We start from the raw sequence: 16,156 nt of genomic DNA on the forward strand, positions 1-16,156 counted from the left end.
TTTACAAAGTTAGTATAAATATGATCATATTTTGTAAGGCAACTATCAGGTAATGTTTAGTCAGAGCCACACAATATGTGATGGAGCCTGGATATGAAACCAACTCCCAATCTAGTGTTCTTTGCACTTCCCCAGGCTATTTCTCAAATCCCTACATTAGTCCCAAAAGACCCCAGCAGATCTAAGGACCCATAGAAAAAACAAGCAGAAGCAGAAACTGTCTTGCAGTTATTCATGCGTGCCCCCACCAAGATGTCAGGGCTTTCTAAAGCAGGACATAATATATATTTGGAATCTCAATAGCTCTTACCATATGGTCCTTAACCATATGGTCCTTAGGTCCCTGAAAAGATTTTGTTTTCTATAGGTAGACAACCTATAGACAGATGTTAATAGCACCTAAGGCCTCCTGAAAAAAAATCACCTGAAACCACTGCCCACTCTCATGCTTGCCAGTTTCAAGGGATATCTTGGGATGGGACAGCATCTATTCAATAATAACTTAGTAACTTTTGCTAATATTTTACCAGTCACCTGGAGGATCAAAGCAGTAGTCAGTTAAAGGATATAATGAAATAAGTGACATAACATTTCCCTAAGAAAACATTCCCACAAGTTAGCACATCATCCATAGGAGAGTGAACAGAACACACATGGAAGAAAGACACTTGGCTAGGGTAGCCAGGACAACTGGAGCTTTGAAAGCATCGTTTCAGCTAGCTCCTGGGCTGGGATAGTCTCAAAGAGGCCGATGTGTTCTGAGGATGTCTCTGAGTTTCATTTGCATCACAGGTTGGTTGGTCTTTGCTTCTTTTTGCTATACTGCTGCCATCTGTTGGTATCTTTGTTGAATTGTAATCACAGCTCTAATTATTAGAAGGTATGGGTTCTTTTTAACACACTGCTAATACAACTCTCTTGGGATTTCAGATCCAGGTCAGCCACTCCTACCGATTCAGGCTATTTCAGTCTGTCAGGGGTTCTTAAAACTTTCTGTCATGGACTCATCTCAGAATTATGTTTTTAAGTGGATAAAATAAAAGATTACAAAGTAAACCAATTACATTGAATTTATGAAAATTGTTTTTAAAAGTTCGTGGATTCCAATATCAGAATTATGATAAAAAAAATTCCTTTAAACTCCTCTGTTATAGCCCTGGTTTTGCCTGAGGTTTCAGTATATTGTCCTGGAAAACTCCAAAGCAATTGGGTAGAGTTTTGTAAAGATATTCTTTTCAAACTCCATCATATTTCAGATCACTAATATAGATCTATACAAATCACCCCAGAAGCAAGACTAAAGAAGGCTGGAGAGATCTGGCAACCTTTTGTTCTACCCTGACCTCCCCAGCCTCAGCAAACATACTCTAAACTGTAAAAGAAAAGATCCATTGATTATCCCAGCCTATGAAAAATTCTATTAGCAAGAATATTCCTTGATTGGGTTTATACATCCCCTTGAACCAAAGAAGTATGAGACATTTAGTCACATTAAAGAATAAGCATAAAAAGGAGGAGCCATCTCAAAACCAGATAGAGATTCTGAATTTTGACTCCAAAAAGTTTGCATGACCATGCTATCTCTAAAGAACAAAGAAGGAGTGGGAGACAGATATAAGGCAAAGTCATTATCTCCAGAAGCATATTGAAATATAAAATCCTGACTGAAGGAAGTCTTTTATAAAAAGATCAGTCTTTAACTTTTCATCCCAGTACCTCTCTTTTACAGGTGTGGAGTTTGCTGAGGTTGGGGATTCAGGATAGAACAGAAGTTGCCTGCTTTGCCCAATCCCCTTTGGTCTTGCTTCTGGTTTTGATTTGTATGGAATGTTCTGAAACACAATGGAGTTTGAAAGCAATATCTTTACCATAACTCCATGTCAATCCACAGATACTATAATATATTCTGTTTTATTTTCAATCACTTGAATTTTATTTCAACCACAAAAAGTGGGTTAAACAGAGATAGAAATCTAAAGTAAGTAGAGAGCCCAATCTCTGCCTAAATGATAGGAATTTTTATACTGGGAGCTCAGAGTGATGATGATTTCAAATGTTATCTGACAAATTGCTTGAAAGGAGGAAAGTGTAAGTACCATTTTATTCAGTCATTTCAATTGTGACTGACTCTTTGTGACCTCTATTTGGGGTTTTGTTGGCAAAGATCCTGGAGTGATTTGCCATTTTCTTCTCCAGCTCATTTAACAGATGAGGAAACTGATGCAAATGAGGTTAAGTGACTTGTCTAGGGTCACCATAGGGACTATTATATCACTCTGAGCCTTAAGTCATATAAATATTATTACTCAGCATCAGTACTTGGAGAAAGGTGCTATAATAAAAAAGAAAGGCTGGATTAAGTACATGAATTTGCCCCTTTCTAACAGTATGATCATTGATAAATCAGTCTTTCCTCTCCCAGGCCTTTAGTTTTCCTTTCTAAAAAAACCAAAAAAGATGGTGAATTAGATTACTTCATAACACCTTTCCATTTATAAATTGGAGAATTTGGCAGAATCTTGCTATAATTTCTTTCTTCTTTGGAAAGGTCTGGAACAATATAGATTATTAAGTATTAACACTATCAAAGAAGTGGGGTAAATTTTTTGATGGTATAAAAATTTGGTTGATCTATATTTTCTTTTTTAAAAATATTTAAGCAGAAGAGGGAAAATCATATTTTGGGCAGGGGAAATAGTATTGGGGACACATGGTAGAAAATATAACCTTAACTTATAACTTTAAATGTGAACAGATTTTAAACAATCCAATACAATAAAAAAGATTGGCAGATTAGATAAAAAATTTCCTAAAAATCAAAGACATACACAAAACCTTGAAAAAGAAATATACATTAAAAAATACTAAGAGGATGAAAAAGCAAAGCAAAAGTAAACCTTCAAGAAATGAGAAACCTATAGCATGTTGAAAAGAATCATAGATAACACACTAATATCAGTCATAATCATTTGGTTTCAAATACCTTAGCATTTATATTCATAAAGAAAACACTAACTGAATGAAAATAATTTGTGAAATTATGAAATGCATTAAGCATCTTGGTTCTTTGGATACTTACCAGGAAAGACCACAAGGGCAATGGGAAACAAGATGACAATAGAATCATCTATGCCTACATCAGTAGGGGCAAACAGTACAAAAAGTAGAGACAAAACAAAGGAGTATGGAGGCAGGTGGTCTAAGGACAGGAGTAAGGATGGAGTGATGAAGACAAATGCAAGGAAGAGGATGGGGAAAGAATGACTCACTTTTGTAACCGAGAACTGGAAATGGGAGCACTTCAGCAGCATGGACCCAACTTGGGACATGAAAGCATGTTGAGGGGTGAAAAAAATTTTTATAGGTTTTTGGAAGGAATGAACTAAGTCTTACTGTGCCACCTTGGGCTTGGTTCATTAATGTATCAAATCATGTCAGTAAAACTTTAAGGTTAATAAGTTTGATACTGCTGGTCTTACTGCAGATGTCTGGAAACTGAGATTTACATGTCATAAGACCAAAAAAAGCAAAGCTTGGCTGCTTCCCCTGACTATGCATATATTAGCAGGATGTGATTTTTGATGAATATATCTATATAAAATTATGTTCTTTGATTCTTGGGACAATTTGTATGTGACTTCTAAGTCCCTCTTTTCAATCTTTCTTCCTGCCATTGCTACTTTATACTAGTTATTTACAAACTTATTTACTGTACTGACTAGAAAGGAGGATCATGGAGACAAAAACAAGAAGACATAAACATAATAGAAGAATATTGAAATCTTATATGACAGAAAGATAAAAGGAGAAATAAGGAACTAGTTGCTGGATAACTAGAGCTAAAAGACATCTTGTGAATGGGACTGCAAAAGAAAATATTCTTAGGACCACATGGAACTTTTACAAAAATTTACCACATACTGGGGTAAAGAGATATTGTAAACAAATGGAAAAATGCAGAATTAATAGTACGTTCTTTACGGATCACAACATGATACAACACGATTGATTCAGGGATACAAAAGATACAGCTCCAAATGGAGACAATAAAACCTCAACTAATGAATGGGCCAAAAGAAACTCATAGAAACAAATATGGAAAAGAAAATGATGAGGAAACACCAAAATTTCTGGGATGCAATAAAAGTAGTCCCCAGGGGAAGTTGTATTTCTCCAGACAACAATAAAATAGGAAAATGAAGATTAATGAACTAAATGAATCAAAAAACTCCATAGAAACAAAACATAAAAAGCTTGTTCTTTAAGAAAACCAATACATTAACTTTTAGTTAATCTGATTAAAAGAGCAGAAAATAAAACAGAAAATGAGTAAGTTGAAATATCAAAACTAGAAGAATCACCAAAACATTCTATACAGTTATATGCTAAGAAAATTGTGAATTCAAAACACATAAATTTTAAAATTATAGCCAACTATTTGAAGAGATAATAAAAAGTTCATTCTTAAAAGGGAGATATAGCTAAAAAGGAAAAAAAAAACTATAATTTTAAAGAACTATGAATATCCATACTTAACAAATTATCCTCCAAAATTGAGAAAGCATCTTATCAGAATCTTTTTTATGAAATAACAGGCTTACTACCTGCACCAGGTTAAGATAAAACACAGAAGGGAAACTATAAGCTAACATTAATGAATACTCTTGAAAAAATTTAAATAAAACCTTATCAGATTACGATTTACTTCAGAAATCATGACCATATAAGATACATACTGTGGATACAAGGATGATTCAACATTAGAAAAATAATCCACACGACAAATCATTTTAAAAACTAAACCATCCAAAACCATATACTCATCTCAAAATGTGCAGTAAAAGAAACCTTTGACAAAGTACACTTTTATTTAAAAAAAAAAAAAAAACTATAAAGAATAGGCATAGGAGGACTTTTTAAAAAATCTCATTAAATAAAGCACTTGTCTAAAACCAAAAGCAAATGTATGCAATGGGGATACAATATAAAACCTTTTCTAATATAGTAATAAAACAAGCAAGGATGTGCACTCTTCCCACCATCATTTGAAATAGTTCTAGAAATGCTAGCAATAGTAATAGGAGAGAAAAAGATATAGGTAAATAGGAGATAAGAGCATCCCTATTTAGTGATGACAGGATCTTTTACTTGGAAAACCCTAAGGAATTAGCAAAGATACCAGTTGAGACAGTAGCTTCAGCGAAGCTGAGGGTTACAAAATAAGCCCCTCAAAAACCAACTATATTTCTATATAATAAAATCCAAGAAGCCATAATAGAATGGGAAATGCCATTCCAAATAACTTCTGGTTCCCTTGTTTTCAGTCCTGTTCGCTCTTCGTGAGCCCATTTGGGGGTTTTCTTGGCAAAGACACCGAAGTAGTTGTCTATTTCCTCCTCCAGCTCATTTTTTTAATAATTACAACTTTTTATTGCCAGAGCCCGTGCGGGGGTAATTTTTTCTCACAGCATTATCCCTTGCACTCGCTTGTGTTCCGACTTTTCCCTCCAGCTCCTGTTACAGAAACGGGAGCAAGCAGTGACTTGTCCAGAGTCCCACAGCTAGTGCGCATTTGGACGGCACGAGTTTTTGACTCCAGGTCCTGCGCCACCTAGCTGCCCATCATGTACCCATCTACACCCACATACACACACAGTCAGGACAAACGAGATAACCAAGAGAGAGAAGCATTTCCAGAGAGACGAGGCGAGGCAAAGGGCGCTTGCGCGGCTTCCCCGGCAAAGCTGCCTTAGACTTTTGCCCGAGTCTCGAAGACTGGGAGGAGGAGGAGGAGCATCAGAGACCAGGCGCACTTACTGCAGGGCCCGGCAGCGCGCGGGCTTCCTTAGGACCCACCCGTCCCCCGTGTGGCGGCGTCGGCGGATGACGTCACGAGGAGGGAGGAAGGGCGCGCGCTATTGTGCGTCGGCGTTGGCGGGAGCGGGAAGAGGTTTTGGATCCGTTGGTCCGCGGCTCTCTCGGCTGCTCCTGTTGGGCTCAGAATTTACGGCTGCTGCAGCCCAGAACCGAAGTCCCGGTCCCGGCCCCCAAACCCAGCAGCTGCCAGGCCAGACCCCAGCTCTGTGCTCTGTTCTTCTGGACTCCGCGGCCCAAGATTCCTTCCCGCGACCACCCCCGGGCCCCGTCAGCCGCGATGCACGTCATTAAGCGAGGTGAGGGTCGAGGGTGAAAGGGTATCCTGGGGGGGGGGGGGAGCCCGAGACCTGAATTCTGGAGCTTGAGAGGGGTCCGCAGGGCGCGGCGCCGCTGGCGGGAGCGGCCGTTACCTCCGCCCCGCTTTTGGCTTTTCCCGCGCGGAGCTGGAGCCGGCGGGAGAGGGGAGAAGGCCTAGGCGCATCCTCATTCCCGTCCTGGGGCGTCTGCTTACATGCCCTGCGCCTCCTCCCGCATTTCCCTTCTTTTTACCGAGTAGCTCCAGTTCCTCTCCTGTAGCTGTCCCCGCGGCACTGTTCTCTCGGCTCCCCCATTTGACTGTGAGCTCTTTGAGGGCAGGCACTTTGTATCCCTGCGCTTAGCAAATAGATGGCTCTCCAGTCCGCCTTCCAGCCCTTCCGGGCTCCGGGCCCCCGGCCCTTGATCGATAAAGCTTTCGTTTCCACTGAGGCTCGTTAGGTGGCTTTGTGCCTTGCTGCGTGTGCCGGTCTGAAGCAGTCAGCCAGTTAGCAAACATTTATGAAACTCTGCTTGGGGGCTGCAGAGAGAGAGCAAAAGAGGAGAGCAGAGGGATGGCGTCATCCCCTTCCTCCAGGAGCTGAGCCCGCGGGGCAGCGCCCACCCAGTTAGACACATCACAAGACGGGGCTGCAGAAGGAAAGATCTTGGATCCTTAGAAGCTTTCCTGGGCACTCGATCAAATTATGACCCTAGATCTCTGTGGGCCAGAGTCCCACGGAGGCAGTGTCAGAAGGGAGTTTTGAACCCCTGTCCTCTTACTCTAGAGCCAATGTTCTTGCTGTCCCATGCTGTCTCCAATCAACCATTGTCACTGCTCTGTGACACTGATACGGTCTTGGGACCTCTGTTTTATTTGTACTTGAACTCAATGGGGTCAGTGGGTCTGAGCATCCTAGCAGAGCTGGGGATCCATTGTGTGGGTGTATACACATCACTTCTCTGGGCCCATGTTTGACCGTCTGTGAAAAGTAGCAGCTAGGAGAGGCAGGATCAAGGAAACCATTTCTCATAATTAGTAGGCAAAAGAAGACCGTGTTGCCCCAGGAGGTAGAGTAATGAAGTGGTTTCCCTTCATTAGAGGTAAAAAATAGTTGCCCACTTTTTGGTTATGACGTTGAGATTCTTATTTAGGTATTCAGTGAAGGTGGACCTTAAGGGTCCTACCAACTTTAATCTTCTGTGATTCTCTTAGTAAGTGTTAAGGTCCTGTGCTTCCTCTCAAGTGGGGTACAAAGACGGTCCTCACATGTCTTACAGTCTGGTACATCCAGCTAGTCTGGTTGTCAAGAGGTGGGCGTCTGTACATTAGATTGTGAACTCCCGTTCCTCTTTCTCCCTGTGCTTGCAACTTAATACATTTGTATAGAATGATCTACTGACCTCTTATAACTAAAGTGGGTTTTGGCTGTTTGAGATGTTTAAAAGGCTGTAGGAGATAGATATTCATTAGAGAAATTAGGGCAGCAGATAGAGATCTGAGAATTTTCTTCATAGAGTTGATACTTGAACTCCTAAGAATTGATGAGATCATTAAGTGATACAGAAAGAAAAGGGGGAGTAAGAAATGGTTATATAGAGTATAGAGTGCATGACATAAATGAAGAATCAGCACAGGAGACTGAGAAGGACTGGCTAGACAAATGGAAGGGGAATCAGGGGAGAGCAGTGTCTGAAAAACTTGGAACAGTGTATCCAGAAAGAGGTAATTGACAGTGTCAAATGCTGCAGAGTGTTTAAGGATGATGGTGTGTGAGATATATATATATATATATATATATCTGCTATAATCAGGTAGGAATGAATATCATCTGTGTGAAAATCTTAGGATAGTTAATTGGAGCAGAGGATGGTTCTAGGGCCAGATTAAAGATGCCTGAAAGGTAGTCATAGTTTAGACCAGATATGTGAATGATAACGCTTAGAAGACAATATTTAAAGGTGTCTATGTTAGTACTGTGCTAACATTAGTATCATTATCAAGTTACTTCTTCATCACTGATTAAGTGGGATAATATACTCTTTTGAGGGAACTGCTTTGGGAACGACCAGATTTTTTTTAAGCAAGGAAAACTTAACTCCAGTTGTGTGTAGAGTGTAAGGAATTGGATAGACTTGTAGTCTTAACCAAGGGGCGAATTAAGTAAGGGTTGGCTCTGAAAATGACATTTGGAATGGAAGATAAGGGATCAGTAAGGTAAAGAAACCTTGTGTAAACAAAAATTAAAAAACCTGGATGCCTCTTAAGCATTTTGTTACAGTGGAAAGGCTTAGTGCGTTTGGAGACAGTACTTGGGTCAATTCCAAGTATTTCTATTTATTTCCTGTGTCACTTTGGGCAGAGATTACCTTCCTAGGTTTTACTTTCCTTACCTCTAAAGTGACAGGATTGGATTAGATGATCTCCAAGGCTTCTTGGAAATGAAATTTATGATCCTTTGATTCATTGACATTTCTATCACAAGTCCAAAATAACTCATCATTTTCTCTAAACCCACCTGTCTTTTTAATTTTCCTATTTCTCTCTTTTCAATAGCCCAAGTTTGTAGCCTAGAGTCATCCTCAACTCTTTCCTTTCTCTTAACCCTTACATGCAATCAGTGGTCAAGACCTTTACAACATGTGTCACCAGTCATCCCCTATTTTAACTCATAGCTATGTGAATCTTAGTTTACATTCTCATTACCTCTTGGATTATTTTAAAAAAGCCTCCTAATTGATCTACCTTTTTTCCCCCCCAATTTTTCTCTCCAATTCACAGCTACCTTATTGATATTGAGAAGACACAGATTTGACAGTGTCACACTCCAGTTCAAGAAGCTTCAGTGGTTCTCACTTGCCAGTAGGACAAAATACAGATTGCTTAGAAGGACATTTAAAGCCCTTCACAATCTGGCTTCAGATTATCTTTCAGTGTGGTTTTCATATGACTCTGTTTTCTTGGTTTTAGCCAAACTGCCTTTCTTGCTGGTTTTCATACATTATATTTCATTTCCTGCCTTTATAACTTTATATAGGCTGTTTGTCATGACTGGAATGCTGTCTTTCTTCACTTCTGCTTCTTGAAATCTTTATTTTCCATTAAATATCAGTTCAAGTGTTACAGAATACAAGAGGTCTGTCTTGTTTCCTTCCAAGTTTCCTTTCAACTTTCAATTAATTTGTATTTATTTTGAAATAAATTAAACCCATTTATTTGACTTAGATTGAATAGTGCATTGTATTTCTTAGTTCTCTAATATTCACTGGCCAAATGGCAATTTCAGCATACCACCAATAAAGTCCTTTAATGTTTTTAAAGTGCTTTCCTCACAATATTGGTGGTAGGTAGTGCAAGTAATATTGCCTTCATTTTTTTTTTTTTGGCTGAGGCATTTGGGGTTAAGTGACTTGCCCAGGGTCACACAGCTAGGAAGTGTTAAGTGTCCGAGACCAGATTTGAACTCAGGTCCTCCTGACTTCAGGGCTGGTGCTCTAACCACAGTACCAACTAGCTGCCCCTTCCCTCCATTTTATAAACAAGGAAATAGGATCAAAAAGAGTAAATAATTTGCTAAGAGTCACACAACCAATAAATGTGGGGACTGGGTTTCAAACCCAATTCCACGTTCTATCTTTTTTTTTTTTAATTGACATTTTTTATTTTCAAACATATGTAAGGATAATTTTTCACCACTTACCTTTGCAAAACCTTGTGTACTAATTTCCCCTCCTTCTCCCCACCATGGCAAGTAATCCAATATATGTTAAACATGGTAAAAATATATGTGCATTGAATATAGGCTGTAGAGGGCCACAGATAGTAGGGGGATCCTGAGTGAGGTATAAGACCCTTTAGTCCAGTGCAACCCTCCTGACATATGTGGTTTGGCTCCCCATTCCCCCTAGAGGTGTCTCAGCCTTCCTGAGAAGTCAGCGGGCTGACAGCTTGTATAATAATTAAAGCAGAGTTATACTAAAGTGGCAAGGGGATATTTGCACACAGTAGCAAATTGTTTATGTGGTCCTGCATGCCAGTGTGATATAGTTATATAAGGGTAATAGAGTACATAAAGCCGAGAGAATTTTTAATAAATGTACTCTTTTTTTGACCATCTTCACTCCTTACCCATGATGAGGATTCAGGTGGTTACCAAAATCTTCCAGTAAGCAGATCTAGACAATAGGTATACATATAAGCCCCCATAACTGTGAATCATAATACCCCTGAAGGAATTGCGAATCAGCCTATACTGACACATTGTGAATTGCATATGAAATAAATTGGAAGCAAGAGGGAAAAAAAAAAAAAGAGGTCAGAGAATGCATCTGCCTCTCAGTCTCCTTGTATCATTATCATTCTCTCACATCTGCTGGTCAGAAGTAGATCCCCAGCAGCCACTAGTAGATGGCTCCCATAACATTTATACAATGATCTTGGTGCATAAGAAAAATCAGATCAAAAAGGAAAAAAATGAGAAAGAAAATAAAATTCAAGCAAACAACAACATAAAGAGTAAAAATGCTATGTTGTGATCTACACTCAGTTCCCACAGTCTTCTCTCTGGGTATAGATGGTTCTCTTCACGAGATCATTGAAACTGGTCCTAGAAGAGAAGAAGCCACGTCCATTAGAATTGATCATTGTATAATCTTGCTGTTGCCGTTCTACCTTTTTCTAAAGACAATATTTTATTTTCATATAGCCATTTAGTGTAACATAATAGTAAGAAGGTAAGAGTAAGGCTTGTTCTGCATATGGCAGTTTTCTGTGGCTCTGTTCCTTGACCACAAACTGAATTTCTAAACCTGGGTAATTTGAGAGATTATAAGAAATCAGATGAGTCCAGAGAGTCAATGGTTCAGTGTGAATAGACTTATAGCTTATTGGTCAGTATAATTTTTTTTTAATGAAAAACAGCATTATTTTTATGAGATCATTTATATAGAATAAATCAAATTAAGTAGGGTGAGATAATAAATAGATTACCTGCTGGGGGAAAAATGCCTACTTGTCTTTTAAAAAATATTTTCAGGGACAGCTCGGTGGCGCAGTGGATAGAGCACCTGTCCTGAAGTCAGGAAGACCTAAGTTCAAATTTGGTCTTAGATACGTAACACTTCCTGGCTGTATGACCCTGGGCAAGTCACTAAACCCCAATTGCCTCAGCAAAAAAAAAAAAAAAAAAAAAATATATATATATATATATATATATATATATATATATATATATATTTCTTTTTCATAATTGTATTTCAATATAATTTGCTTTCTTTGTAGTACTCTTTATCTTTTTCATCTAAGAACATCATTCCAAGTAGTGGGGTTTATTTGTATCTTTTTTTTTTTTTTTTTTTTTTTTTTGGCAACTCTGAACATTATAAGCTTTGCCAGACCTCCAGAAGGGTCCATGATACAAAAATGATTAAGAATTCTTGACTTTGTCTCAACATAATATAGGCTTAGGAATATGATAAGAGTCTATTAAATTGTGAAGTGGCATCAAATTGTCCTAAGCTACATATTCACAACTGGATATCTTTCCATTTGTCCTGGATGTCCTGTTAGTCTTATTCTTCCAACTTCATGTCCAAACTGAGCTTATCTTCCTTCTAAATCTTTTCTTTTGATTTGATTCTGTCAATAGCAACAAAATTTCTCCAGTTTCCTACACCATAATCTTTAATGTTATTTTCGATTCTTTCTCATGCCAGTCCTTTAGCAGCTCAGTAAGCATCGGTAAGTTTACTAAATGTCCAGAGAGAGGTAACCTTGAGTATCTACCATATGAGAAAAACTGAGGATGTTTAATTGGAGAAGAGAAGACTTAACTTCGAGTGGTGTAGTGTTCTGGTTGGTTTTCTGTAGGTTTTGAGACCAGCCTTTGTTTCAGCAGAGTAATCACCACAAGAATAGCCAGGGATAAAGTCCAAATTCTTCATTGTCTCCTTTGCCTGGTGCTCAGCCAGCTTTCTTGTGGCCTTCATAGGGAACTTGGTTTCAGTGGAGAAATGAAGGAGGACAGGCTAGCCACCATGGTGATGTGAGGTGGAATGAATCTCTCTGGCTGAGTTTGTCCCAGCTTATATGCAGTGTATTGAGTATAAACCAGTCATTATATCATTGGGGAACCATTATTTGTTGTAAGATTAAATCATCATACTGAACTAGAGAATTATTAATAATCACCATGCTAAATTAGATAACCATTGTTTCATCATTTCCACTGACTTAACACTTTATAAGAATCCTTGTTTCAAGTACAGAGTTTTGGCCCATAACAGAGTGGGAAGGGGAAGATGTGATAGCTAGAAAGGCTTTCATATGAAAGAGGCATTAAATATAGAATGGACTGCTTTGGGAGGTATTGATTCTACCTCACTGGAGGTCTTCAAATGGGTGACTGCTTGGTTGGTTGTGTTTAATAGGAATTCTTTTTTTACTTATCAGTTGTATAAGACGATGAGTTCCTTTTCAAGTTTTGAAATTTTGTGAAGTCTACACTTCACCTCTGGATTTTTCTAGAACTCATTCTTTTCTTTCTATTTCTACTTCTCCCACTCTAGTATAGGACCTCAATTGTTGCTCTAGCCTCTTAAGGTCTTGCCCCTATTCTCTCCCCTCTTCAGTGACTTTTTCATTCACTGCCAGGTATAGATTTGGTCATTCCTCTATTCATTCAGATATATTTAGCAGGTGATGTCTTCAGAATAGAGTCAGATTCCATCCCCTGGCATGTGGGGCCCTCCATTCTGGCATCATCTTAGCTTTCTAACCACTACATTAGTTTATGTGCCACCCAAGATGGACTACTTGATGTGTCCTACACATCACCCTTATATTCTTATTTCTGTGCCCATTGTTCAGTATCAAGCCTGGCAAATGGTGAGCTATTCATTGACAGACTGATTTATAAAGTGTTTTCTTCACAATTCTGTTGGTAGGTAGTACAAGTAGTATTGCCTTCATTTTACAAACAAGGAAACAGGATCAAAAGGATTAAAAAATTTGCTTAGTCATACTGTGTGACTGATTTACTGAATGTTTTCTTTTTCTTTTCTGGTTTCCATGTTCAATTTTTACCCATTCTTTAAAGTTTCTTCCTTTTGACCTCATGCAGTCTTCTCCTTACCAACTAGGGGATATCAGGGAACCTCCCCTGGAGAAGGTTGCATTTGAATGGGTTTATTTTGTATATCCTTATTCCTCCTAGACTGTTATTTGAGGGCAAGGGCTTTGTCTTCTTCTCAGCTTCTGAGCCACTGGTATGTGAACTGTAGCTGTTGTTGATTTTGACCATGTCAAACTGAATGAATTAATCACAGATTTCTCCATCAAAACAGATGTATCCTCTGAAGCTTGAAAAGCAGTTTTAGGATAATTGGAGGGAAATACTACTTTTCATCTGAGTTAGTGAATACATGAAGCTGCCTTAGTAAGGGGAACTAGTTTTGAAAATAGAGGTTGAAGAAGAAATACATGATTTCTATAAAATCATAATGGGAAGGGAACCTAGGGATATTTAAAGTGTATTTCCAGGGAAGTTGATTTAGAAAGAAAACTACAATCTTCTACAATCTATTTCTTGTTAACCTTGTTCAAGACAGAATTCTTAGATGGATTGGACATGAGAATGCCCTAAGAAACAGGATCACTGTTTCATTTTGCAAAAGAGCATTTTATGCATGTGTATGAAAATTTAGCTTATTTCAAACTTTAGAAATTGTTGATTTGAAGAATATTAACACAAATTGTATGTCAATTCTTTAGATGGCCGCCAGGAACGGGTCATGTTTGACAAAATTACTTCTAGGATCCAGAAACTCTGCTATGGACTCAACATGGAATTTGTTGATCCTGTAAGTAAATAGATTTTCAATTCCTTCCTGGATTTGATCTTTCTTTTATTTTCTGTGGTTGTAATTTTCTAGTGATTTCTTGAATATGAAATTTGAGTTTATTGTTTGAAACAAATACTTTTATTTTTGATTCCAGGACTTTCAGTGCTTTTCTAATCCTGTACTGATTGTTTGAACCCTAACTTTAGGCACTGAACCTCTTGATTTTCCTAATTTCTAGTTCCATTTAGTTCCTTAGGATTAAAAATCTATCATTTGTAATCTTATCATTACCATTATAATTAAATGCCTGATTATGGCATCTACTTCCTTCTTATCTTATATATCACACTCCAGACAACAAGGGTTGTTTTCTTTATCGTCAATTTGTTAGGAAATTATAACAAACAAATTCAGAAATAAAATAACAAATCATTAAAAGTGTGAATAAAAAAAAATTCTTAATAATTTACCAGGTGATAACTTAAAATTTCTAAGTTCTCTAGAAATTCCATTTTCCATAGTGCTGTGATATTTATAGACTACTTTCCTCACAACAATCCTGTGAATTAGGTAGTTGTTTCAGTCATATCTTACTCTTTGTGACCACATTTGGGGTTTTCTTGGCAAAAATACTGAAAAGTAGTTTGCCATTTCCTTCTCCAGTAGGAAAACAGGGTTAAGTGATGTGCTCACAGTTATACAACTAGTATCTGAGTATATATTTGAACTCGTGAAGGTAAGTTTTCCTGACTCTGGGCCTGACTATGTACTACTGCCTAAAGTAGGTAGCATAAATGTTATTTTGTAATTGTAGAACTAAGATTTTAAAGGTCAGATTTGTCCAATATAACCAATACACATAGAATTCATTATTTTAACCAGTTTCCCAATTCTAAATCTAGTATTCTTTTTAATAGATGCTAGTTTCCTCACATTGTTTTTAGCTACAGTTTCATAGTGCCACCCTGACCTTTCATAATTCTGTTTTTGCAGAGTCTCTTGAGGTCTCTAAAAAAGCCATCTTCTTTCTTATTTGAAATTTGCCCATATTGATATGCTGGATAAAGCATGTTTGTCTGGTGTATATTCCTAATGAAGCTGCTCATTCCTAGTCAGTGAAGAATTCTTTTGATTGCATGGCACGATTTTAGTTCTTTCTCCATACTTTAGGATTCTGATTTCATCAATGTAGTTATTCCCTCTATTAATTTAGATCATAACTCTTCCAGGATTTTAATGGTTCTGGAATTGTTGTGAGATTTTTCTGCTTGTGATCAGCCTAGAGATGAAGCATCTTAAGAATTCCAATAATATTATGCATCCAATCCAATATACATTTTTTAAAGCATGTGATATGTGCAGGACACTGTGAAGCACTGAGAAGCACAAAGACAAAATAAAAAACTGCCCACAAGAAACTTCTGTTCGGGTGGGTAGGAGGGAGAGATGCAATGGGTACAAGATGTAAACAGGTGTGTTTGAAATCATTTGAGAAGGAAAAGCACTAATAACTATAGAAATCAGGAAAGTCTACAGGAGAAAGTGACACATTAGATAATTTTTCAAAGAGTCAGGAATTCTATGAGATAATGAAAGTGGAGGAAGAAGTGCATTTCAAACATGGACAAGTGTGTGCAAAGGTGTTGTAGAAGGAAGATGATAACTATCACATGATTAAGATTTCATCTCTTACCTCAAACCAAATATGATTCCTTTTTCGAAGTACCAAAGGTAGGTCTTTCCATCTTATATATCTTAGGGGATTGTTGTGAGGTTCTAGTTAGATGATACTGTTCATAAAGTGCTTTGTCAACATATGCTATGTAAATGTGACCTGCTACAGCTCTCATTTTATTCTTATAAAAGATAGAGAACTTGTGTTTGTTTTTTTTTCCTTTAGGCTCAAATAACCATGAAAGTTATCCAAGGATTATACAGTGGAGTGACCACAGTGGAGTTAGACACCCTGGCTGCTGAAACATCTGCAACCTTGACCACCAAACATCCAGATTATGCTATTTTAGCAGCCAGGATTGCTGTTTCTAATTTGCACAAAGAAACAAAAAAAGTGTTCAGTGGTAAGTCTGAGTAGAAAATTGAGAGAATTTTACATTTGAATTTAAAAAATATACATTTTGCTTAG

General features: G+C 37.8%; 1 protein-coding gene across 2 annotated transcripts in view; it reads left to right on the top strand.

Moving 5' to 3' along the window:
* Positions 1-5,898: 5,898 nt before the first annotated feature.
* RRM1 (ribonucleotide reductase catalytic subunit M1) overlaps positions 5,899-16,156 on the top strand; it is a 40,922-nt gene continuing 30,664 nt past the window's right edge. Inside the window, exons 1-3 of one of the 2 annotated variants that reach the window (XM_031962041.1) lie at positions 5,899-6,173; positions 13,943-14,031; positions 15,914-16,091. In XM_031962041.1, the coding sequence (XP_031817901.1) occupies positions 6,155-6,173; positions 13,943-14,031; positions 15,914-16,091 (286 nt within the window). In that variant the 5' untranslated portion in view covers positions 5,899-6,154. Of the gene's footprint in view, positions 6,174-6,301; positions 6,495-13,942; positions 14,032-15,913; positions 16,092-16,156 lie in introns of those variants that run through there. The other variant, XM_031962042.1, reaches the window with a different exon arrangement.

The sequence above is a fragment of the Sarcophilus harrisii genome, chromosome 3, assembly GCF_902635505.1.
Source record: "Sarcophilus harrisii chromosome 3, mSarHar1.11, whole genome shotgun sequence".
Lineage (NCBI taxonomy): Eukaryota > Metazoa > Chordata > Mammalia > Dasyuromorphia > Dasyuridae > Sarcophilus > Sarcophilus harrisii.